General features: G+C 42.9%; 1 protein-coding gene across 1 annotated transcript in view; it reads left to right on the top strand.

The window, feature by feature from the left end:
* The window catches only part of LOC138285403 (collagen alpha-1(XXVIII) chain-like), a 196,383-nt gene extending 190,791 nt beyond the window's left edge, over window positions 1–5,592 (top strand). Inside the window, exons 36-37 of the mRNA XM_069225287.1 lie at window positions 2,383–2,571; window positions 4,611–5,592. Of these exons, the coding sequence (XP_069081388.1) occupies window positions 2,383–2,571; window positions 4,611–4,618 (197 nt within the window). The 3' untranslated portion in view covers window positions 4,619–5,592. The remainder of the gene's footprint in view (window positions 1–2,382; window positions 2,572–4,610) is intronic.
* Window positions 5,593–27,522: the final 21,930 nt, after the last annotated feature.

Below are 27,522 nucleotides of genomic sequence, written 5' to 3' on the forward strand. Positions count from 1 at the left end.
TTGCCATCAGAGAGACATGACAGCAGCCATGAGAAAAAGCAGCAGTGTATTTAACAACACAGTGCTGCTTCAAGGGTGCAGCACACACTTTGGGACAGAGGACCTATGATTCAGAAAAAAGTGTAGAAATATCAGTGGCAAATTCTAACAGTAATATGAAGTTCTGCATGCTGTTTTGTCTTTAGGGGAATGGGTTCCAAGTACACTGCAACCTTTTCCATTCATTTCTTCTAATTTCTGACTGAAGGACAGTTCGCAAAAGAAGCATAAACGGTACAAACATAGTTTACGTTATGTCAAGTCTACAGTCTCTTCCCCAGCACAAAGGAAAATATGAGAAGTAGGGAGGTTCAAAAGTAACACAACTTAAACTCAATTTACCTAATTTTTCTAATGGCTTCCTGCATGGATAAACTAGTTCAGTCACTGCTAGGAATTACATTTTTGAGCTAATGGTATTATTATAGCTATTATATTCATTTATTTGATGGCACACCTTAGCAGAAGCACAGAGCTGTTTGTTGCCGTGCAGGAGACCCAGGGTCTTGGTTTCTGGACAAAGGGGAGGGCTATCATTGATGTGCTTCAGATGCAGTAAACAAACAGTCCCAGTGAGGCAGGCTGGCCCAACTAGTTCCTATACTGTATTGTAGTTTAATACTATTAAAAGGCAGTAACTACTCCTGACAAGGCGTTGAATGTATTGCAACGCATCATGCTGTACTTCTCTTGTTTCTAAGTGCTGTAAGTAACAGGAGTGGATAGTGCTCAATTTAATGTTACTTATTTTACTGACCTTCAAAGCATGGAAGATGAGTCAGCCTTGCTGAACTTCAATTTCCTGACCTTTAGATCACTGCATTTTTCAGCAGTGAGAATTTAATTCACTGTGGCTTCCTGGTAGGTTGCTCTTGAACTCCTATTCCTTCAAGCCCACCTGAGTCCCTGCATATTTATTAATGGCGGGTTATTTTGTGGAACTGGAATTTGTGGTTTGAAGACTATTGTTGCAGAAGGAATCCCAGCCCATGACTGCTGAACTAATATTTCTTGCTTGAAGATAAGGCACGTGCTGAGGTGGAGATGGGCGAGTTACACCTGGCTCTGCCTCAGCTTGAGATCATCTTCGGCCATCAAGCCCAAAACGAGCCGAGTTTTCACATGACTTTTACCTGCCACCCACACTTCTATCTCACACACAAACAAAAACAAAGCAGTGACATTTTATGTAAAAGAAAGAAAGAGCAATAGCGATCCAGTAGTTAATTTACAATATGAAACCAGAAAGCCTAGGATCAACCCCAGCTTTTCCACATGACCAAACTGTCTGATTCTAGGCAAATATTTTTTTTCACCAAGCCTCTTTTTTCTTATCACAGTAGAGCACCTTGAAATACAAGAGCTAAGGATGTGTGTTGTACAAACCCATTTTGTGATTGATTTAATAGGCTGTAATGTTGCTCCACCTATATAAAGAATCTAGGCCACATACAGGGTATACATGACAACTGACTAGCCTCCTCGTTCACTAATGTAATTGTTGGCCTGGCTTGTGTTGGGTAAGGGAGAGGTGCCTTAATGTTTTTAAGTTCATGTTTAAAAACTATCACTTTTATTCAATGAAGTGATATAAATCTGATATACTGAGTTCAAATATTTTGCATGCTATTCAAACACACTTTTAGAATTTTGAAGATATATTAATATATTTTTACAATATCTTTTGCTGGATTTGCATGCCAAATATTTTCACAGCTGGACTCGAGCACCGGTTCTTAACCCAATCAAGTCCAGTGGCCAGGTTCTGAGCAGGGGTGGCTCCTCCATGAGGGCGGAGGAGCGTTGCCCCCCCCCGCCCGCCAACAGCGACATCTGCAAAACTTTTACCAAGCAACAATAATAAACTGTGTTTATTATCGTTGTTTGGTAAAACGGCGGGGTGAAGAGCAGTGAGCTCAAAGCGCATGTCTGTTTGTCCGGCCGTCTCGAGCCGGCCAAACACACATGCGCTGTAGGCTCTCTCCAGCCCAGCAACACAGTTGCTAGGTTAGAGAGGGCCTGCATAGGCTCCCAGTCTGCCTGGGAGTGCCCTGGCTGGGCGAACCCAGCCAGTCCTTACACTGCTTTGAGTAGCGTCAGGATTGGCCCCAGAGCAGGCTGTGAGCCTCTGCCTGCAGTCGACAAAGGGCAGTGGAGCGGCACGCGGCAGACGAGGTAAGTGTTTTGTTTTTTTAATTTCTAATTTTATTTTAATTTCCCCCACCCCCTCTCCCGCACGCCGGCCCACCCATTTACCTTGCCGCAAGCCGCTCCTGGTTCTGAGTCGGCTCTGCTTGTTATTTGTTGGCTCGTCTATGCTAATCATTGTCATTTTCTTTTCAGTGTCTGCCCATGACCCACGATGTTTGCTAACGTTAGACCAGGGGCCATGCCGAACGTACATAATTAAATGGTACTACGACAAGCAAGCCAATGCGTGTGCGCAATTTTGGTATGGTGGCTGCAACGGAAACGCGAATCGTTTTGATACAGAAGATGAGTGTAAAAAGACGTGTGTGCTGTTTGCAGGAGGTAAAGTTTTTCTACGTTACATACCTTCCTTTGTATTCCTGTTCCTGATATTTTCCTAACCTTCCTCCCAAAAGCTTTCATTCGATACACCTTAGTTAAGATGTGTGAAATTCGAAATGGCCAGGGATCCGCCACTATTATCACACTGTTTTTTCTGCTCAAAGTACTAATTAAGTCTAAGCATCACCAAAGGAAAAACGGCGTCATGTTTGACCACCGTGATAAAAAATAAAAGTAATCTTCATAAGTGCCTCACAGGGATTGAAGGTATCTCTTGGACTGTCGCAAAAAGTAGATGTAAATGAGAGATGTGAAACGTGCCTTGGACACACGCGTGTTATCTGATGACAAACGAGCCTTTTGTTTCACCTTCTGTACATTTTTGGAGCTGATCACAAATAAAACAAGAGAACTACTTTTCCAAACTAAGGGGACGGGATAAATCGCCAACTAGCTGTAATATTACCCTACCAGCTTGCTGATGTGTGAACACTTCTGTGGGGGTGTACCGGCCATTAGTACAGCAGAGTCGAACTAGAGCTCACAAACCTGAGGCCATGAGCCCCTCTGCACCTAAGTTATGGACGTTTTATATTTATTTTATTTTTTCAAATTTATTTCCAACATAAAAATCTCATAGACATTTCATGTTTAGAATAATTGACCGCAAGCTATTCTTAAATTTCCAGTTAGCAAGTGATTGAAAACACCCACCATGTGATCATTCGTATGTTCAACATTATCTCTAAAATAAAAATATCAAAACCTGGACCGTTAAGTATCTCAACAAAGAACAATTATATATTGAAACTACTAAGAAAGTGTAGTCTGATAATTAGCGGAAGGAAACCTACAAAACTCAAGCTTCTTGGCCTATTGCTTTCAAGGTTAATTTGCTCCTTTTTATTCATTAATTGTATCCAGTTTGTCTACTTTGATTCATGTAACAATTTATTTCCACGCTCTCCATTTGTTCTTATGAAGCTTTACAAATACAGTAGTAATGCTTAGCAGAGGTAAAAACGATTACCATGAAGTATAGCTGTAATTCTGCACAGTCAATAATCACCACGAAACATAGAATTGTATGGTAGTCCAGTTACTGTAGTTTTACCACTCTGATATCCTACTACTGCTCTCTAAAGGAAGGGTTAGTAGATGGCTCAGCTCTTTCACTGACAAAGAACAATGGCTGTCACAGTGTCTGCTTGCCCCAAAGATGGAGAGCTGTATGCAGACCAAAAAACATGGATGGATTAGTATCTATCCATGATATATACTGGCAACCTGTGCATGCTCAATGTGTTAGTAACATTCCTTTTCAATATGGTGCAATTCTTTATTTGTGGACTACCACTACATTTTAGGATTGACATCAAACACTATGGGCCTGGTTTAGATCTTGGCAGTGACGGATATCCCATCCACCGTATTACAATACTATTATATCCTACTGAGATTGTAAAATGGCAGACAGGATATCCGTCACATGTGTGACGGAATATTCCATCCGCTGACATCCAAATCAGGCCCCATGTTTGCTCAGATGAGAATGTCTACAATGGCTCCTTGCATACAAGAAACCAAAAGGGATCTGCAAGGAAATCATCAACAGCTTTCATCTGGAGCTCTCCTTGATCAATTACAGTGAGAAAACACATTCATCACAACCCTGGACCCCCGTAATAGATGTTGTCATGCCCCAAGCCAAACTTCCAGTTAAGCCACCCAGAAATTAAGCAGTCAGTCTAAATACTCTCCCAAGAGAAGACATTTTGACATTTTTCTATCTAAACCTTTATTCAAGACAGGGAAAGCAAAAAAAAATATATATATTTAAATCCCTAAAACATCAGTAAGATAGATGATGCAATCCTCTCAACATGCACAATTAACATCTTCAGTCCACTTGATGGCCGTTTCTTATCTGTACTAGACATTCCCTTGTTAATACTGGTGTAATACCAGAAAGTCTGTTTTTTTTCTCAATGCAATAATTACATAATCAAATCGGTAACTATCTGATATTTTCTCTACAGATAACTGATGAGGATTCAGCAGTACTTTGAACACAGGAGGAGACCTTTAATTTGTTTTGCAAAATTGAAGGATTTTAAACAAACAGTGTGTGCATTGCATATGATGTTACTGTATATAGGGTTACTTAACTGAAAACTGTACATTATGGTTCATTTTGTGAATAAACAATTCTCAGGGTTTGTTATCTCAACTTTGATGTGACTGTCCTTCGGGGGGGAGGGAGAGGGAGAATTGAGAAAGAGAAAGAAATATGGTTATAGTTACCTTTTGTAAAGATGTATTTGAGACTCTTAACTTGCACTGTCTAGCAAGAAAAGTGACGACCAACTCTCTACCTAATGCTCAACAAATATGTGCATTGAGTTGCCAACCGAAGAATAGTACTGTTAATAAAGGTGAGCAATGCTCTTAGTGACATAAAGATGTTATTCCCCATTGTAAATCTTCTCCTTAGTGAATTCCTTCATTTGCTGGTTTTTCCTGGACCTTAAAAAAAATCTGATTTCAATTTGAAAACAAACTAAAGGTATACAAATGAACTCTTGGTACAGGTGCTTCATATCTTCTGGGGACACTACAAATACGTAGTGATACTTTGGGTGCCATGACGGTAGAGACATTGCCAGGTAGTTCAATTTCACCAGCTTTTGGCACAGCAGAAGAATATCCGAGATTTCTTCTTTTTCAGAAATTCCTTCCCATTCAATCACAGTCAGAGAATGTGGTGAAACAATGCAGAATTATGATAGTATTATCTCCCAACGAATTTGTTTTGCCTTTTTAATTTATATGCAGCACGTTACCTGGATTAGACACCTCACCATGATGACAGCAAGTATTTGCATTAGTCTTTTGTAAATATATTACTTTATATTGCACGACTATATACCTACAATACTGTATATGATGTATGTAGTTTTTTTATATAAATTGTATTCTATACTGCTTACTTTTCATGTATTAAAATATGTTTGGTTTGTATCTGGCTTAATTGTTTCTTTGAAATCAAGATGTGAATGCACCAGCAAAGACGAATATGCAATGAAATTGTCAGTGCTTAATTTGAAAAGAATAAGTGCCGGTGCCCTAAACTCTGCTCAGAAGCCCGCATTCTGCACCAGTGTACCAAATGCCAAGGCTGCATAGTCTGGAAAACACAGCACACCTCTTTAATCCACTACCAGCCTGTGCGTGCCCCTTTGTTTCACTCTTGCAGGTTTCTACTTTCTCCCTTTTTTTTTACAGTTTTTCTGTTTTTCTCCTTCTTTTCTCTCGGTGCGTTTTACCTTCTCTTGCTCCAGAGAAATGTCAGATGAGGAAAATTAACTGACAGTCCCCAAAGATCAGTGCGTGTGGGCTCCAGTGGCAACAATTTAACACTGGAAATTGTATTTAACTCTGATTGCTTCCCAGAAAGGAACAAACATATAAACATACACAGAATGCACCCAAAATATTTCTTAAGCAATTGTCAATGCAACACACACTGCTTCTGGCTTCGTTAGGGCATTTACTTAAAGGATTAGTCCTTTGTATTAGTAGTACTGTTGTTTGATAACTACTGACCGACAGGGTGACAACCTCCCTCCAAGTTATTACAGGCACTGTTCCCAGTTCTGGAGTTTTGCAAGACAGCCTATTGCATTTTGGATGATGTATAGCCTTCTGTTGCTTTCACTGAACTAATTAGACATATGCACCAGCAATCAGTGATTTGTTCGTGAATAGCACATGACTGGAGATAGAGTCCGTAATTACCTAGAGTGAGGTGGTCAAGCACCCCTACCTGCTGAACAAGAAATCAATCTAAAATATTTGATTTATATCAGAGTTAGTAATGTAGAATTTTCTAACGATCATGAAGAAAAGTCTTCATTTTAATAGACATAGATGACAGTATTATACCTCTTTTTCTCAATTTATTAGTCAGCAGCAAACAAAATCACTATCCAGTAAACACCAGCAGGACATTCATTCATTCATTAATTCATAAATTCTTTATTCGGTCTCAAAGGACCATACAAGCCAAGCATACATTTTCTGTTTCAATCAATATGGGATCATCATATAATCTTTTATATGTTCAAGCACAATTGTGATCCCTAATTCCATCCTCATTACCGCAACAACATTTTAGAACACAATGTTTGGTGTGATTAAAACAATAAAACATCTAAAATGTACTTATACGTAAATTCATAATATGTCAAGTAAAAATCACTTTAAAAGAAGTCACCCCACCTTTACTACACTAAGCACAATTATTTATCTTTTGGATGTTCCCTGTTCTAAGTTATTCGAGACAAGCACACTGATTGATCATAATGAATTTGGGTGGCCGAATATTCATGTCGGTAATCCGCCCCAGGACTTTCTTACAGTAATTATGGAACGTATTTTTTTTCTAAAATGCCACATATGTCAGCAGAGGGTAACATCTGGAGATAAAGATACGCAGGACAACATTGTCGCTTATGGGTAGATCTTAAAAAAGGGATTAGGAAACGTTTTCTCAGTTTTTTATAAAATTTGCAAAAGAGAACTACGTGCATTGTACTTTGTACTTTGAATCACAAGGGCAAACCCCTAGTATTGTACTCCAATCATTCATGGTTGGAAAAGTTACCAAACAGTGGAACGTGTCTAGCCGTTGCCTAGTGAGAACAAAACGATGTTGAGGTTTTACTACATTTACCAGGTAAGGCTGCATGCCCTCTGTGGACAGAATCAATTGGTTGAACCTGACGCTCTTATTTTTTTGCCTCTACTGTCCACCTCAGGTCTTCTAGGTGCTTCAAAGACAGGGACCTCAGCTCCTTCCTACTTAGTGTCTCCAATAATTCTGGGTTTGCGTAATATTCTTTATGGCCCATATCTTCAAAAAAAGGTCATAATGTACCTCAGTCATGGGACTCTTGAGGAAAAAGATGATGTCATGCAATCCCGTAAAACAGCCCTATTTAGGCCAGTGTGTTCTGAAGTCCAAATTTTCTGCCATAGCAATATAGGCTGTATCTTTATTAGATCCACTAGGAAGGGGGCCCCTAATTCTGCATGGCTAACGAATGATGAAGTGCTATTTGGTGCCATTAGTAAGTATCTCAAAAATCATTTTCCACAGTTTGGATCAGGTTGCAGTTGGTATACCCCCATATACCCGCTCCATAAGTGGCCGTCGGGATACATTTAGCCCTATAGATTTTTAACATATTCTGTGGAGTGATCGTCCCTAGCCTCTTGGAAAAAATCTTCAGGGCCGTCGTTGTCTTCATGGTCTGTAGTTTCTTAAGTTTTACACACTGAGCCCAGGTGCCTTGTTTATCAAACATTATACCCAAATAGGAGAATGTTGAAGCAATGTCAATCTTTCCGCCTTGCATGACAATATCATGAGTCTTAATTTCCTACCACATTTCATTATGAAGGTTTTAGAGCGGTTGACAGTAAGGCCCAAGTCTGCCATGTATGTTACACAAGTTGCTTAAAGTCTTTGGAGGGTTAGCGGGGTCCGGGCCATAAGAACAGCATTGTCTGCATAGAGTAGGGCCAGAATCAGACAATAACCTATTTGAGGGAAATCTTTACACTTGCTTATTAACTCTAGTTCCAGCTTATTTATGTATACTGAGAATATGAATGGAGCTAGTACACAGCCTTGACCTACTACATTCCCTTCTTATCCCATATCTCACCCTCGCTCTACTCCCTGAATACAGTTCCTGTATAAACTGAATTATTGTCGGTTCTACCCCTATGCCAGTTAGGATTTCCCATAGTTTCTTGTGGGCTACACAGGGCTACACAGTCAAAAGCTGAAGACAAGTCTATGAAGGCCAAATACAAATTGCCTTCCCTAATCTTTGGATATTTTTCAATTATGATACTTAAGTTCAGTCCCTGTTCCACAGTGCCTTTTCCAGTACAAAAACTGTACTGTAATTCAGATAAAATGTTGCTTTCCTCAGCCCAGCCTTGTAATCTATTCAGGATGATTCTCCCAGCTATTTTAGCTAATGTGTCGAGTAGTGAGATGGGTCTAAAACAGGCTGGGTTGAGATGGTCATCTTTTTTATATATGGGGACAATAATGGAATCTAGACAAGCCGTCAGTACCTGAGTCACTATCCAGTAAACACCACCAGGTCAAAGCACCCAAACAACATCATTAACAGCTCCCTAAAGTCATTGCAGATGTTCCAAACGTTGTTGAAATGTCCAAACAACAAGGCTTTTTTCAGAAAATGTTCACCAGGTGAATACTGACACTGCAATAAAAGAATCATGTTAGGTTAATGGGCTGATCAGTCAATACAAAGCTAAAGCACATGGATAATAACCATATCTCTGTCTTTAGCTATCGGAACAATCTACATTTTTTGCAAGCCCAGAGGCTTGCTTTGAAAGTTGGTTTACAATAAAATGAGAGAACTACACATGTACATTAACTATGGGAAGGAGTTTAATTTGCCATATGTCAGATACATCTAAAATTAGTAGTTTTTTCAATGAAAGCAAATAGAAGTATGTCCACTCGATGAGCTATCTCTTCTGCTTCATTGAAAGAATGTAATATAGAGGATGACACACCCTTTGACCTTAATAACATCACGGGAAGTGGCATCATATGACATCTTACCCTAAATCAACTAAGGAAGGCAAGTCATGTGACCTTCAACCATAATGAAATGCCTATTTTTGAGACCAGCTATATTGTTGTGCTAAGATGATTTTTTTTAATGTGCTGGGGTATAATACTTGCCTTCAATTGCAGCTAGCAAAGAAAGTGAGTTAGTTAGATCTCTTTTAGTAGGTTTTTGTGGAAGGGAGACCGGGGTGGTCTCTCACCCTCCTGAGAAAATTTGGGCTCTGGCTCTGAAAAAGTACTCGTATTTATCCACATCCTTTCATGGGGTACCATGAGAATTAAACCTGAGGCTCTCCAGGAGTGGTCCCTATTTTTTCTCAAAATGTTCTATGGGTGCCCCCATACGTAAAAAATACTTCTATTATGCCTGGGCCAGAATTTTGTCCTGGGTGACCCCATATGCCATGGGTACATGCCAATGGTACCCTCTTATGCCAGAAATGACAAACAATATGGTAGAGCCACACTTTTTCTATTAATTATGTCCATATACCAAGAGTGACCCTTATTTCAATCTTCACCACATGTAAGGACAAGCATTTTGTCATGGTTGCCCTCCTCCCATGTGCCATGGTTGTCCTCCCTAAGTCCATGAAATTCCTCTAGCATGCCAATACAAGTATTTTAACATTGGGTGCCTAGTCACTATTCATTCATTCTTGCACCCACCTATTCACATTCACTATCTTGCTTCCACTCTCTCTCACTCATTCCTACCCATTCACACTGTCACTAATTCTTATACTGCCTCACTCATAGTTTCTCACACTCACTTGCACTCACTCTTAAACTCACTCCCTCATTCTCACTTACTCTAACATACTATCACTCAATTTAATTCACTCATTCTCAATCACACTCACTACACTCAGTCTCAATCACATTAACTTACTCTCACTCATGCTCTCTCATTTACTCACATTCATTTGCATTCACCGTTACACTTATTCTCACTCGTTTTCACTCATTATTTCACACTAACATTCCCTCACATTTATTCTTATTCATTAACACTCTCTTACCATCACTCTTACTTTAACTCACTCATTGTCAGTCTTACTCATGCTTTCTTACTGAAACTCAGGTGCTCATTCCAAGTCTGGCGGTCTTGGGACCGGTCTGGCGGTCTTGGGACCGCCAGACTCGGGGTGGCCATCGGACCGCTGCGGTAGTGGCGATCCGATCCACCACATTCTGACCGTGGTCGAAATGCCATGGTAATACCACCGACACTGCCACGCTGGAGACAGCCTCCAGCCTGGTGGTCCCGGCGGTTGTAATCCGCCAGGGCAGAGCTGCAAGCAGCGCTGTCCGCCGGATTACGAGTTCCATTCTGCCAGCCTTTCCATGGCTGTTCATACCGCTGTGGAAAAGCTGGCGGAATGGGGGTGCCTGGGGACTCCTGCACAGCCCATGCACTTGGCATGGGCTTAGCAGAGGCCCCCATGCACAGCCCCGTTGCGCATTTCACTGCCCGAATTCCAAGCCGGCGTCAATGTCAAGGCCCTCTTCACCGCAGGGCCGGCAGGTGGAAACACTGTTCCCACCCACCGGCCCTGCGGTGAAGTCAGAATATTGCCAGCAGTGTCCTGACGGCACCAGCGGTCAGGTGGCGGGCGGCCTCTGACGCTCGCCAAACTCAGAATGAGCACCTCAGTCTTACTTACTACGTGCCACTGACTCTCTCAGGCAAGTGAATGCTTGCACAGACACACATGCTCATACATATGCACACTCTTTTCTACATAAACAAACATTCACTCACAAGCATATCCATAACATATTTAAAAGGATTCGCTTTTTACTTACCTCCACTCCCAGCAAAGTTCTAGTTCATTTAATTCTGCCCCATTTTGTAATGCATTAATAGCGAACTTAAAGTATTTTTCGCTGTAAATATAATAAGAAAAGGAAGGCAGAGCTAGACACCCATAACAGTGCCATCCCTGTACAGTTCTTGGAACTGGTTTTGCCGCCTCTTAGGCTGGGGATTCAAAAAGGGCAGGATCAGGGGATTGGTAAGGGCATTGCTAGGGGCAAGTAATTGGTTGCATGTACGACTCCTAAAGGACATCCATGAGGATCATATAGCTGTGGCTTTGAAAAGAACTGAAATCTTGTGTCAAAATCCCCAACAACACCTAACATTTCATACCTGACACCTCTTCTGGTATACAACACCTCTCTATATACAATAAATAAGTTGGAACATAACATGATTATGCATGGAGAGATACATACAGATCCTCAACCAGCAAATACATGAATGTCTGAATGATGAATTTGTGTACCTGTAGATACAGAACACTTAGGCCCTCATTACGAGTTTGGGGGGGCGACAGAGGCTGCCCGCCAAACTCTTTCGGCTGAACCCCACCGGCCCTGTCAGGAGTTCACCGCAGGGGTCAGCGGGCGGAAACAGAGCCTTAACATTGACACCGGTTCCTAATGGAGCTGACACCAATGTGGCTGTGCAGCAGGTACAGCAGCAACTGTCGGCCATTCCACTGTCCATAAAACTGCCATGCCAAGTGAATTGGCAGTGCAGGGGCTGGCGGTGGGACTGCCACATTATGATCATGGCGGAGCCGCCATGGTCAGACCACTGACACCTCCAGGTTGCTGCCACCCTGCAGCCTGGCGGTCTCAGGGGTCTTGTCGGTTGTAAGCCACACTGGGGATTACGAATCCCCATTCCATCAGCCTTTCCATGGCGGTTTGCGCCGCCATAGAAAGGCTGGCAGAATGAGGGTGTCGGGGGCCCCTGGGGACCCCTGCACTGCCCATTCACTTGGCATGGCAGTTTTATGGACAGTGGAATGGCCGACGGTTGCTGCTGCATCTGCCGCACCGCCACATTGGTGTCAGCTCCATTAGGAGCCGGTGTCAATGTTAAGGCCCTGTTTCCGCCCGCTGGCCCTGCAGTGAACTCCTCACAGGGCCAAAGCGAGTCTTGCGGTCATGCGACTGCCAGACTCATAATGAGGGCCTTAATATTTACACAGCAAATGCATACAGTGCCATCAGGTAAAAGGTCCTCAATTCAAGGTGTAAAAAATCTTCTGAACACAGAACAGGACTCACATGCACACAAATTACATGTGCTGAAGTAATTGTTTGAAAACGGTTACTGAGATTCCATTCAGAACGTCAGAAAAAAGTTCAGAATATGAGGATGCCAAAACGTTAGCTATCGAATAAAGTCATGCACTCAAAGTCACCGGGGGTAAATTTAAAAAACTGTGATGCTTCTGGGGACCCTCAGTGGTTCACTTTAAATCAGTTTCCAAGGTCTTAAGAGATCACTTCTGAAACAGATGTATTGTAGTAGACCTTCCAAAAGAAATGATAATAATTAATCTGACAAAACACAGAGAAACGCACACAAGCACACAAGATGCAGAACAATGCACCCAAACTAAAGAGGAGACTAAACATAAAAATATTTAGCACTCACCGATTTTAAGGCCAGTAAGAAATTGGTACGAGGGGTGCCAGTTAATCCCTGGTGAAGGACTTACCGATCTAGACATGAAACTGAAAGCCTATTGAAACAGCTCCAAAAAACACACATCCCCTTCATTTCATTGCTTTCAAGTCCCACCAGGGACAGGTGGAGTAATCATCTTGTGTCCAGCAGATTAGGACAACCTAGGAGAAATTAATACAGTTTATGGATCAATCATGGTTGTGTAAAAAGGTGTTGATTTAAAACTATACTAATAAAAAATATAGGGGGTGATTCTGACCCCGGCGGTCTTAGACCGCCGGGGCCAGAGTCGGCGGGAGCACCGCCGACAGGCCGGCGGTGCCCCGCAGGGCATTCTGACCGCGGCGGTAAAGCCGCGGTCAGACCGGCAACACTGGCGGTCTCCCACCAGTGTACCGCTGCCCTGTTGAATCCTCCAAGGCGGCGCAGCTAGCTGCGCCGCCGAGGGGATTCCGACCCCCACTACCGCCATCCAGTTCCCGGCGGTCCGCCCGCCGGGAACCGGATGGCGGTAGGGGGGGTCGCGAGGCCCCTGGGGGCCCCTGCAGTGCCCATGCCACTGGCATGGGCACTGCAGGGGCCCCCGTAAGAGGGCCCCTACAAGTATTTCACTGTCTGCTTGGCAGACAGTGAAATACGCGACGGGTGCAAATGCACCCGTCGCACCTTCCCACTCCGCCGGCTCGATTACGAGCCGGCATCCTCGTGGGAAGGTCGTTTTCCCCTGGGCTGGCGGGCGGCCTTTTGGCGGCCGCCCGCCAGCCCAGGGGAAAACTTGAAATACCCGCCGCGGTCTTTTGACCGCGGCGCAGTATTTTGGGGGCGGAATTCTGGCGGGCGGCCTCCGCCGCCCGCCAGAATCAGAATCACCCCCATAGTAATTGATGCTTATTTTGAGATAGATAGATAGATAGATAGATAGATAGATAGATAGATAGATAGATAGATAGATAGATGGATAGATAGATAGCACAGTGGTGATAGCCACAGTTTATTTTCCTGATCAGTAGCATCCTTGTCCAGGGAATTATTTTTATATTTAGCCTCTCCTTTGGTTTCAGTGCATTTTTCCATATCTTGTCTGACTTGCTCTGTGGGTCGTTGTTTAGTCAGTGCTTTTTACAGATATGTAGCATTCTTGTCCAGGGATTAGCCCATATCCTTGATATGAATGACTTATTGACCTTAAGATTGGCAAATGCTAATTATTTTACGGATAGTGAGACTCAAAGATGACTACACATTAGTCATAGCCAAAGTGCGGTTATGTTTAAATTACACTTTCCATAGAAAAGGATTTTTTGAATTGCCTATAATCTTTTACTCTGTGGATGGATTCCCACTAAACTTGTCAACAGGTGAAATCATTCAGCTGTGATTCAACAGACCTGTTTTTGTGACGATCCACTCGAGGGAAGAATAGTTAAACAGGAGGGAAAAATAAGTAACTTCCCGTTTTAGATTTCATTGGAAATGTTGTTGTCGTGTACAGCCCGAACAGCTGAATGGAATTATTGGCATTAAAGTACAACTTTACCTAGAAAGTGTGGTTTCTGGTTTGGTGTAAATCCGTTCAGTAGTTTGAGATATTAGCATTTAACAAAAAGAGCTGTGTGTGCTTTCTAGGGTTAACACTTTTGTACACCTCTGCCATTTAAACTTGCAAGTCAACCCTGTCAATCACATTTTCAAAACGAGATTATGATTGGTTTTATGGCAGATTAGGGTGGATAGATTTTTTTGGGCCACACTGAAAGCCAACTCGTGAGTTTTGTGCTGTGCAAAACAAAATTCCTCAGTCATGGATCACCATCCCCAAAGGTTGCAGACCTCAGGTCACTGCTTATGCCCTCCCATGACATGTTCATTTTTTTAAATAAAGATCGAGAATATGGGTTGGGTGTTTGGTCAGTGATGGTTGTAGGGCCTGGCTGAAGGCCAGTACATGATGAGGGCAGATATTTGTTTTTCAACTAAGCTATAACTCAAGTATTTCAGTGGTTTTGGGATCTTTAACATTGTATTTCAGTAGTTAGCTCGTCTCACGCTAACACCGAACTATAATGTAACTTTGACCTTTGTTTTTTTCTGTGCATTTATATTTATCTTTATATGTTTATCTTTATATGTCTAAAATTTCATTGGGCATCTAAAAAGGAATGTCCTCGTTTCATTTTGATCAAAGTGTAATTCAGGAGTAAATCAAGTATTTATAAATTAGGTGAGAACCTTGGCAAACAGAATTTCTCATTGGTTTAACATAGAAAACCGAATAACTTTTCCTAGAAGAGAAGCACATGTTGTATAAAGCCCTGCCAAGTGGCATGCATCTTGCGTTAGAATAACACATTCCCGGTTGTTAGAAATGGGGTCTTTGGTTGGCAGTCAGGTTACCCCCTGTCCAAGCAAGGACCCTCACTCTAGTCAGGGTAAATCACACACAATCCAAATTATCCTGTGCCCACCCTCTGGTAGCTTGGCACTGAGCAGTCAGGCTTAGCTTAGAAGGCACTGTGTAAAGTATTGGTGCAATAAATCATACAATAACACAATATAGCACCACAAAAATACACCACACAGTGTTTAGAAAAATATATAATATTTATCTGGGTATTGGTAGGTCAAAACAATAAAAGATGCAATAAGAAATTGTAGAGAGATCACTGAAAAGTGATATGAAGTGTCTTATGTCTTTAAAAAGCAAACAAAGTCTCTTTCAAGCACAAAGTACCTGGTTTGGAGTGGAAAATCTCTGCAGAGGGCCGCAGAGGAGGAGATGCGTGGAAAAATGGTGTGTGCGTCGGTTTCGCCCCTTCACACACAGACTTGCGTCGTTATTTTCCACTATGGGAAGACGTTGCGTCGATTTCCGGTGCGCAGACAGTCTCCTCTGTGGGTCGCGGGATTACCAGATGTCCCGGGGTCTGTGCGTGGAATCCCAAGCATGTTATCCGGCTGTGCGTTGTTCCGGTGGGCTGTGCGTCAAATTTTCTCCCTCACGGCAGCCGTCGTGTAGATTTCCTCTCTGGAAGTCGGGCGGCGTTGTCCAGGCGGGCCGTGCGTTGAAGTTCCAGTCGCACCGCAGGAGTCGCGTCGATCTTTTCCTTGCGAGGTCGAGCAACGTCTTTCCGGATCAGCGTGCGGTGAATTTTTCACCGCGGAGCAAGCTGTGCATCAAATTTTTCGCCGCACAAGGAGTCCAGTTGAAAGAAAGAAGTCTTTTTGGTCCTGAGACTTCAGGGAACAGGAGGCAAGCTCTATCCAAGCCCTTGGAGAGCACTTCTGCAGCAAGACCAGAGTTCAGCAAGGCAGCAGGCCAACAGCAAGGCAGCAGTCCTTTGTAGAAAGCAGTCAGGTGAGTCCTTTGAGCAGCCAGGGAGTTCTTCTTGGCAGGATGCAGGTTCTGGTTCAGGTTTCTTCTCCAGCAAGTGTCTGAGGTGGTAGGGCAGAGGCCCTGTTTTATACCCAAATGTGCCTTTGAAGTGGGGGAGACTTCAAAGAGTGGCTAAGAAGTGCACCAGGTCCCCTTTCAGTTCAATCCTGTCTGCCAGGGTCTCAGTAGGGTGTGTGGCAGTCCTTTGTGTCAGAGCAGGCCCTCCACCCTCCCAGCCCAAGAAGACCCATTCAAAATGCAGATGTATGCAAGTGAGGCTGAGTACCCTGTGTTTGGGGTGTGTCTGAGTGAATGCACAAGGAGCTGTCAACTAATCATAGCCAGACGTGGATTGTAAGGCACAGAAGGATTTAAGTGCAAAGAAATGCTCACTTTCTAAAAGTGGTATTTCTAAAATGGTAATATTAAATCCAACTTCACCAGTCAGCAGGATTTTGTATTACCATTCTGGCCATACTAAATGTGACCTGCCTACTCCTTTCAGATCAGCAGCTACCACTTCAATAATGTATGAGGGCAGCCCCAAGGTTATCCTATGAAGGGAGCAGGCCTCACAGTAGTGTAAAAACGAATTTAGGAGTTTTACACTACCAGGACATGTAAACTACACAGGTACATGTCCTGCCTTTTACCCACACTGCACCCTGCTCTAGGGGTTACCTAGGGCACACATTAGAGGTGACATATGTGTAGAAAAAGGGGAGTTTTAGGCTTGGCAAGTACTTTTAAATGCCAAGTCGAATTGGCAGTGAAACTGCACACACAGGCCTTGTAATGGCAGGCCTGAGACAAGGTAAAGGGGCTACTTGAGTGGGTGGCACAATCAGTGCTGCAGGCCCACTAGTAGCATTTAATCTACAGGCCCTAGGCACATACAGTACACATTACTAGGGACTTATAAGTAAATTAAATAGTCCAATTGGGTATGATCCAAAGTTACCATTTTTAATGGGAGAGAGCATATGCACTTTAGCACTGGTTAGCAGTGGTAAAGTGTGCAGAGTCTAAAAGCCAGCAAAAACAGTGTCCAAAAACTGGAGGGAGGCAGGCAAAAAGTTAGGGGTGACCACCCTAAGGCATGTCAGGTCTAACACCGGTCATTATCCCGCATTACCTGAGATTGTCACGCAAGTCCTGAAGTAAGGGAAAATGTGTTTGTTCCAGTTTCTCAATTTGCTAGTTAAGCTCCGAGTAGTGTTTATCAAAGGCCACAAGGTGGCGCTGGTGTAAAACAGGAGGTATAGTGTTCTCGATACTCTCCGATATTCATATGGTTCCCTCGTCTGCATCACTTGATTTTGCTTGCAAGAAAGTGTCACTCATATTTAGAGTGAAATTATGAAAATGTCACAAGCAGCAATTTGAAACCTTGGCAGCTATGTGTATAAAAACAACTAGACTGCTAGAGTGTAGATTCAAATCTGCGCTCTCTCTGGCACCATTCAAGCAAGCCACTTTGCAGCGTGATTCCCATTCTACTGGGAGCAGCTGTTAACCTCCACCCTCCTCCCTTCTTAATTTAAAGTGGGAAGAGGTGGAGGGGACTACTGCAACAGCCCCCTACAGCAACATGTTTTTCGGGGTGCTCAGAGATGCAGAGGGGTGGGAGGTAGTAGACATGTGCTGGATGGGTTGTAAAACAGTCATGGAAGAGGATAGGGCCGGGAAATAAAGGTGACGGAGGTGGGGGCCAAAAAGCAAGGAGAAGGACAGCTGTGGGCAAGTGGATGGGGAAGGGCAGGAAGACGCCTACCAGGCAGGGGCACTGAGACAAAAGAAAAGGAGTAAGAGTGTGTGGCCAGGGGAAAGACTGACAAAAGAGGCCGGGTCACTCTTGTACCTTCTGTTTCCCAGTCTCCTGCAGTCTTTTTTTCTCCTTTAGTACAGGCCTGGCATAGCTTATTTCTTTTGATGGTCCTTGGAGACGAGAGATTAGAGAAAAATTTAAAGACCTCTCACCTGCCCACCTTCCTTTTATTGACCCACTGCAGCAGTGCAGGTTCAATAAAAAGAGAGTCCAATTAGCTTTTAAGTTTTAAAAAAAAACTTTGTGGTGGATTTTGTAAAAATTGTTGGATTTTTACAAAAGTTGCAATTTTACAATTTCTTTGCAAATCATGAAATCACTAAATTCTGGAGGGTCTGTCAAGGAGCCGCACACTGAATTAACATATGCAAGAAGCTATAAGTAGAGTTGTGTACTTGAACAACACCTGTAACTCCTCCCATATATAAGATAGTTAGTGTGACTTATAACATTGCATAGATGCATTATCAAAAATGTTATGTCAATCAATTTAAAAAAATCAATTCTATTAAGGACATAGAGGCGACGATTATCCTGCCCATTTGTGTACATATGTGCAACTTACCCTCCCAGTTCATGAGGTAAACATATATTTTGATATATGTATATGGAGACCTTCGTGTTCATAAACCACCCATCACCAACTGAACATGCATGGACTAACAGAAGAGATCTATCACACGCTGCTGGACAACAGAAGGCTTTAATTTATTCGACCAGATCAGGTCCCCACAAGCTACATATTATGACTACTTCTTGACAACCAGAGATAGGATGCTATTAGCAAAGTCCATACCAGAATTCTTTCCAATATGTCTTCCTCCAACACATGCTGACTCAGGCCCACAAACATTAAATAAAATCTCTCAGATGTACATCCCAGTATAGTAACCAGCTAGAGGAGCACAGCTAATGATTTTCAGTAAGGTGGCAGCTTTGAATAACTTTGCAGGTCCCTTTATAGTATTGGTTACTGCCATTAGCTGGGCTCCACTCTTGTTCTCTTATACACTACATCCATCACATTGCTAGAATCTGCATCATACAATACCACAATCGCCATCACTTACGGCCTAGAAACCCTCCGAACATAGCATCAAACCTCATACAATACACTTCCAACCACACACCCTACACGGTGTAGCATGCTACCCTACAAGCAAGTGCTTTATAGCCCCAGTAGATAATTTCGCTGTGTGTAAAGTATGGAAAGTGTCCTGTGTCCCTAGATTTTTTATTGAGGAGCTGGAAAATTGAGGCACTCAAGGAGCCAATCTGGGTCCAGATAGCACCACTACTACTAATACTTTAGATTAGCATGAGTCTCATTTCTACAGAATTTGAGGCAGAGCTTGTCCTCAATATGTTGATACATATTTGTGGGGTTCTAAAGTTTACAACGTCATTGTATGTTTTGGTGATCACTGTGTTTGCTGGTGAAGCACTTCATGTCTGTTTACATGTTTATTTCTTTGTTTCACTTGGATTGTTCTTATCGCATTTTTGAGAACTGTTTTGTCCATTGCTCTTTCTGGTCTCGCAGACGTGGGGGTTCACATCATTGTTCGAAGTTTTGAGCAACATGTTTTGGAAACTGCTTGCAGGTCAGTGACATTGTAATGATCTCTTTCATGTGTTGCATTGTGGTGACAACCATATGGAGCACCGTCATCATGCTGGGTCAAAAGGAAAAGGTATGAGTGTCTCTACTTATTTTTTTTCTTTTTACAATTTTTGCAGCAATTACGGAGGCAAAAATGTTTCTTATTGCCACTAGTTTACTATGGGCCTGATTACAACTTTGGAGGAGGTGTTAATCCGTCCCAAAAATGACGGATATACCACCAGCCGTAATACGAGTTCCATAGGATATAATGGACTCGTACTACGGCTGGTGGTATATCCGTCACTTTTGGGACGGATTATTAATCTTCCCCCAAAGTTGTAATCAGGCCCTATGTCTACTACTGCTCCACTCAGTGTTAATTATACCAAAGGAGCTTCTGTCAGTGCTTGATGAACTATCTGTCAAATAGGTAGAATGGAAATAATATTTCCTTAATTATATTGCAGCACTTCAGGACAATGTCAGTGCAAACATCTCCTCTGGAGCTACGACCCTGATTGTGTGTTATCGTTGTGGGAGCAATTTGCACTCTGGTAAGTATGAGAGATGTCCAGCAAAGATGGCCAAGTGTTTAGAGTGTGGCATTGTTGGCAATTTTGCTAGTGTGTGTAAAAACAAATCTAGGAAAAAGAGTAGTGTACTGTGTAACAAATCCAACTTTTTGTAGATGACACCCTTAAAGATATCAATTTAAAGTGTGACTTTTAAAAAAGTTGTGTTAAACATCAAGGGTAGTGAAAGTAACAAACTTTTGTTGAGCATTGTTAAGTCGCGTTTGTTTGCAGATGCCGCAGATTCACCTCATACTATTATTGCACGATCTGTTTGGGAGAAAACATTTGTACCAGTTATTGGCATTTATTTGTAACAACCAGACATTAATCCAGAAAATTATACTGGTGATCAAATTGAAATATGGGGTTGTAGACAACTAATATTCAAATTTAAGAAGGGATGTGCTGTGTGTAAGCTATTTATTGCTCCATCAGGTTTTGTGTTGAAGGATCAAAGTGCCTTGGATATAATCTTGGATATTAATAGTCCAGAACAAATTCTAGTTGTGTGATGGTGAGGACACCAGAGGTTGGGTTTTAAAAGAGTATCCCATAATTTTTAATGGGAAAATTGGTAAATTAATAGGTTTTTGCTCATCTAATCAGACTTAAAGCAAATGCTGTGCCCGAAATATACAAAATGCTCACTATGCCTTTTATTGTTAGGGATTAGGTAAAATGGGAGCTGGAGAAATTACCACTGTTGGAGTGTGTCTTTTAAAAGCAATATTAATATGAAAAGCTTGCAATATATTGTGTAATGAAGCTGCATAGAAAATGTGTTAACGTAGAAAATAATGCACGTGTTGAAATGTGCCCACGGGGAGTGGCTACCAATATATACGAAGACTAATGAAAGTTATTAATGCTGCATTAATTGTGCACTAATGTTTTGAATTTATATTAGCATACCATAATTAGAGTCATGTATTAGGAGTTTGCTCATTAAGCATTATGCCTTAGTTTAGCAAGGGTCTGGGCCTAGCTGCCTGGTCTCATGTTAAACTGCATTTTTCTAACGTGCAATGTGCTGTTTTCCTGAAGGACACAAAGCTGTACTTTTCCAGGAGTTATGTGTGTAGCCGTAGTAAATTCTTTCTCATGAGACTCGAATTGCTCAAGGAGACATTCTTGCTGAATGCAACAGTGTAATTCATAACAGGTGCAAGGCTGCCTGGAGTAGGAGAAAACAATAGAGCCACTGACTGGAGCGTAAAATGTAACTTTTCTTACCTGACATTCCACCTGATGAAGACGTCAATAGCATAGGCCAATCAACGACATGAGAACTGTGTTTTGTGAAACATTCTAGTGAAGTGCGTGGAGAATTATTGGACAGAGATAACAATGCACCAATTATTATCCAATGAGAAATTAGGAGTAAATTAGGCAGTTTTGATTTAACCGCATGATCTGAGGAGAAATCGGGCATTCCACTCCAAGCCATCCTTTGCCATTCTACTGAGCCATTGGGCCATTCCTTTGAGGCTTTGTCGTTTATTCGTCCCGATAGTCTAAATCATCATCTACCTATTCCTTTACCTGATACTTACTTCTCCTCCATATGAGGGAAGCTCTTGTTCCTTAGTTATGCCATACTGTGGCTTTGCCCTGTCCTATCCTTGCTGATGATGAAAACAACTGACGTCCTGAGGACGAAGACTGACGCTGTTTGCTGATCCGTTGGATGGGTAACTATCTGATGCAAAATTGTAATTGTCTGTTTGCCTTTTCTTTCTAGGTACCAACTGCTCTTTTGATAGAGGCCATAGTTAGATGTTTTCCAAATTTGTGTTTGCTAAAATGTTTTGTATGAAGCCCAACATGCTGATGCTAATTAGAAGTTAGTTAAGGTGTTCACAAATATTCTACGCAAATAGACAAATTACTGAGTTCTTGCTTTGTTGAATCATGTTCTACTGAGACTTTGCAAAGTTTGCTTCTTATTGATGACGTGTTAATACTGAATGAATATTCTCTATACATTGATAAATGGCGTTCCTAATTGCAAATCTGAAGAGTTACTAATGAGATGAATTGCTAATGAGATTAACAGAAATGACTTTAGATTGTAACTAATAGGGAAATAAATATCCTAACACTTAACTAAATTGGTGTGGTTATTCACGACTGAAAGGTTATGGTGTGTTCAACTTATTGACTATCTTTAAAGGTTATTGATTAGCTTGATGATTAGTTATTGCGATTGTTATTGAGATATTGATCTATTGATTTGTGATGCCAAAAGACATCTCGTACTGGGAAGTCCCCAAACGTGGTCCAAAAGGTTTATCGACCTAGGCGTGCGTGTCTCCTTGTAAGTTTACTTATCAAGGCTCTGACGCGCTAACAGTTTCTGGTAGCAGAGGATGGTTTGGCCCTTTGGGACCCCAGTACGAAACATCACAGTTGATAACAGTTTTGGTAGCAGTGCGGATGGTTTGGCCCTTTGGGGCCCTAGGACGAGGGACTACGGTTTGATACCGTTGACGGTTCAAAAGGTCTGGTAGAAGTTGATGAATCGATGACTGTGGTTTGGAAGTAAGCACGGTGTAATAGAAAATTGGGTTTTGGGAAAATGTATCTTTTTCAATGATGCAAATTGGAGAAATTATGTGCTCCTAAGTCCCAAATGACTTTCTTGGAATCTCGAAGCTTGCTGAAGGGAGTTTGAGTATGTTCTCGGCGATCTAGTGATAGCGTGAGTGAAGTAGGGTTTGCGCTTGCACAGCTTATGCACACCGCAGGTGAATTGTGAGGTTTGTGAGGATTTTAGGCCAGATGATTATGTTTTAGTAGGAGTGTGCGTACTCCGCAGTATGAGAGTAGGGAAGTCGGCGAACTTCATTTAAGTGTGGCGCTTTGTGCTAAAAAATTGTCCACATGGTTGTACGGACTCTGCGTGGTCTAAGACTCCGGAGTATATTGATAAGTGTATGAGACACTTGGTTTATGTTGTAATTTGTGCAGTTTAATAGGTCGATGGTGAAATCGACGAGTCGAGTATGAGTCAAGGTGCGTGAATGGAAACTTCGACGGAGATTTGGCGAGTTCTAAAGTGCACTAGAACAACCCATTGACAAGTCGAGAGTAAAATTTGCGGGTCAAATTTTGCTTGCGAGTGCGGGATCTGAGAAGGAGAGAGCAGCGGCCGAGGCTAAGCGAAATCTGTGTAAAATTCTGAAGCGATTGTGTTACCCTTTTCCTGTAGTAAACTGGCAAATTTGAGTTTGTTTTTGTTGGTGCTCGCAATATATTGCATTAGTTTTGTGTGAATTGAGAGTGGGAAGACAAGCCGCAAGACTTTGTCAGCCACAGAGTGTGTGAGTGTGACGTCATTGGAGCCGCGCTGGGATAGGTTGGTTAGTGAGAAGGGTCACGCACAGATTGGCAGCCGTCCGTGAGAGGCAATTGATTGAGAAGGTAGGCGAAGAGAGTTCTGGGAATTAAAGTCACTTCCTGATTCGATTGTGAACAAAAATAAAAGACTCAAAAATAAAAAAATTCAAGGCTTTAAAGAGCGCCTTGAGGGGAGACATATATATTACTGCGAGTGAAGGGGAAGTTACACCGCCGGAGGATACACCGGCTTATGCTGTAATGGAGGAAAAGGGTGTTGTGCCGTGTCTTTGGTTAAAGCAGTGGTGCAAAGCGATAGAGAAAGAAGGGTGTTTGGTGTTTCCGGAGCACGGAACATTCAATTTAGGGATTTTGGAAAATTTGCGGACGGTGCTAAATGAGCTAAAGCCACCTCCGAGACCAGCACAGTTTGAGGCGTTAGCAATTTGGGAACTGATGGCCATATGACAACAGCAACAGAAATTTGAGAGGAGGATGAGGAAAGCAGAAAAGACACTAGCGGAGGCTAGGTGGGATAGTGCACAGAGAGTTTGGAGGAGAGAAACAATAGACGGAGTCAGGCTGTTTCCAGCCATAGCTCAAGAAGGCGAAGACAAAGGGGGGAAAGCCACTTGTAAGACTGACAAAAGTCCTTCCAAAGACAAAAAGGCTAGGAAGCCCTGGTCAGAGGTAGATGACTCAGACGATGATGAGTTCCTTAATCAGTTACTGAATGACCAACCGCCGCCATATGCAATAGATGACAACAAATCCGGTACAGGTTAGTCCTGTCTCAACACCAGTTCCGGTGTTCCTAGTTTTAGCGTGTCCACAGCCCAAGGTATGCAATCTCAGCTGCAACCACCACAGGTTCAGAGACTTTACCCTGATGTCCCAATCTTAGAGACTACAACAAATCTGATGGTGCCGAGAGAGCCGGCATACTCGAGACCAAAGCTGATTCAGACTGATTCCACTCCACCTTTACTGCCCCAGGTACAGCAACAAATGATTCCGAATTACACTTCTGTCACCGGACCGCAGTCAACCATGGCACCAGTAATGAACCAGAATATGGGAGTTAATACTCCACAGGTTTTGGGAAGCAGGCAGACGCCAGCCCCCAAATCTTTGCCCATTAAGTTGGTCCACCAGTAATATTGTATACGCAGGCGAAACCTAGTGTGTGCGATCAAGGGATAATGACTCAAGAGATGACAAGAGGAGGGTTCGTAGGGAGCTCTCAAGGGATGACTCCAATGAAACCGACATTCGAAGGATCTAGGTCTTTGTTAGACTTCAGTCTGATTGGGGCTCCTCCAGAAGCAATGAGACAGACAGGTTCGAGACTGTTAACTCCGCAGATCTCGAGTGCAAACATGCCGCAGACACCTATAGCACAGGCTGGGAATATCTCACTACAGGGTTTGACAGCCCAACAGCTGAATGACTGGTTAGACAAGTTAAATTCACCACATAAGACTCCTGCAGCAGCAGGGAGAATGGAAGGAGATGAATACCTGAATTTTGTGAGGTTGGGCATGGAGGCAAATGAACTTGTTGAAGGGAGCATGGGAGTGAACAGGTTAGAGGCATACACTGAAGCAGAATTGAGATTCTTGTGTCCAAAGATAACTAAAGTAGTGAGCAGGGTGCACCAGAGGTTGGCAAATTTGGCAGATAAATATGGAATAGACTTAGCAAATACCAAACATCTGAAGAGGAGTTACAGGTTAGACTTTGAGCCTAAGGATTTTGAGCACATGAGGTCTACTGGGATGAAGGCACACCTCAAGGAAATACTGCAGAGTGCACAGGTTTGGGGAGCCTTAGAAAAGTGGGAAGGCAGATGGGTGAAGAAAAGAGACAAGAGGAAAAGTGACTGCTTAGAGCAGCCAGCAAAGATGTTACCGGATGCCAGTACGGTAAAGATGTTACCAATTAGAGAGATGGCTGGAGGGGTTCTTGTCCATGTGCCGTGGACTAGAGGTGACATTCTGTCATTCATGAATGACTTTCCCAGGCTGAGGGAGATGCCAATAGAGTGGTATCAGCAGACGGATAGGTTTGTGAAACTTGCGAAATGTCTCTGGGAAGACCTGAATACCCTCTTTGAGATCATAGCTTCAGCTGACCTGTGGCTTGAGTGCAAGAGGGGTGTGGATTGTCCGACGGAGGAACCGGCAAGGGACAGAATCACAGGAGCACCGTCCCCCAAGGTGATGAAGTATTACTACAAGGTGATTGAGTTTTTTAAATCGAGAGCTTCGCTGAAGAATATTGATTGGCAAAAGATTGATCGGACGGCTCAGGAAGCCAAAGAGTCGATACATGCCTATTATGAGAGGTTGTTGAAGGCGTTTAAGCACTACAGTGGTACAGAGGTTTTTAAGGCAAAGGACATGAATCACCTTGTGTTTAGGTTTGTTGGAGGGTTGAGGCCTGAGATTAGCCAGATGATTAAGAGTCACTTGATTTGTTGGCAAGCGTAGTCGATTGATGAAGTGTTGCAGTATGCGAAGTACTGTAGTGACGAGATTGAGTTCAAGCAGAGGAAGTTGAAGGAGAAAGCGATGGTGATGCAAATTAAGACAGCACAGTCAGGAATGCAGGGAGGTTGTCTGCAGCAGATGGTGCAACAGGCGCAAGGAAACGGGATGTTTCAGGCACAAGTAAGAGGCAGAGGTCAAGGAGGTTTTGTGAACAGAAGTCCAGATTTGAACACTGTAGTAGTTCAAAACGATGTACAGGGAATGAAGAAGATGTTACCTTGTCATGCTTGCGGGGTCATTGGACATTGGAAACGGGAGTGCCCGATGATGGTGCAGGAGGGTGTTGTTCAACAAAACAATGATGTCAGTGCATTTCAAAATGTGAAAGGACCGAGGCTGAGAGGTCCTAATCCGAACTTTCAGAACAACATGAATCAGATGCAGGGTTTTCAACCCATGCAGCAGGTACAGATTCCACGTATACAGCCGATGCAGATGCAACAAATGCAGCAGCAGGTTTCTATGGTACCTAGACAGCAAATGCAAGTGCCTTTAGCACCAATGGAACAGCAACAGGTGATGCTTCCTCAACAGGTCACAGGTCAAAGAATGAGTCAAAATAACACAGTGCAACAGTTCCCATTGCGTGGTGAGAATGCAATGAACGATGAATTGTCGGATGAGAGTTCAGATAGCGAGGAGTGTAGGCTTGCAGCGTCCTTAGAGGTAGATCAGAAAAGGCCCTATGTTCAGGGGAAGGTAATGGGTCACAAGGTTTCATTCTTGGTTGACACAGGAGCTACACGCTCTATAGTCAGAAGTGCAGAGGTTCCGAAACTGCCCCTTTCGGGAGGTACAGTTAAGGTAGTAGGAGTAGCAAACCAACTACTGACTAACCCGATCACAGATCCAGTTCAGGTTGAGCTTGCCACTTTCCAAGGATTGCACAGATTTGTGGTTTGCGATTCAAGTCCCGTGTCCTTACTGGGAAGAGACTTATTGTGTAAGACAAGGTGTTCAATCACCTGTTCCAATGAGGGAATTGAGGTTCAGACAAACAGTGACGATGAAGGGGAAGAGAAGCAGGTTTCAGAGCCTGAAATTGAGACTACAGACGAGGAATATCCTCTGATTAACTTCTTCCCGATGTTCACAGTGGCTGATCTCCCGGCAGACTTGCAAGGAACGGTCCAAGAGAAGGTGTGGGACTTGACGGGGAAAGAAGTAGGACTGATAAAAGGAGTAGAACCAGTTAAAGTCAATGTAAAGCCAAATAATTTGTTCCCCCAGGTACCGCAGTACCATATGGCACTAGATGTCCTTATAAAGGTGGCGCAATTAATTGCAGACTTTGTGAAACAGGGAGTCTTGAAAGAAGTGATAAGCAGTCCATGTAATTCACCAATAATGGGACTGAGAAAGCCTTGTGGGAAGGTTTGAATTGTCTAAGATTTGAGAAAGATCAATGACATAGGGCCTGATTCTAACTTTGGAGGACGGTGTTAAACCGTCCCAAAAGTGGCGGATATACCACCTACCGTATTACGAGTTCCATAGGATATA

Source organism: Pleurodeles waltl, chromosome 3_1 (genome assembly GCF_031143425.1).
Source record: "Pleurodeles waltl isolate 20211129_DDA chromosome 3_1, aPleWal1.hap1.20221129, whole genome shotgun sequence".
Classification (NCBI taxonomy): Eukaryota; Metazoa; Chordata; class Amphibia; order Caudata; family Salamandridae; genus Pleurodeles; species Pleurodeles waltl.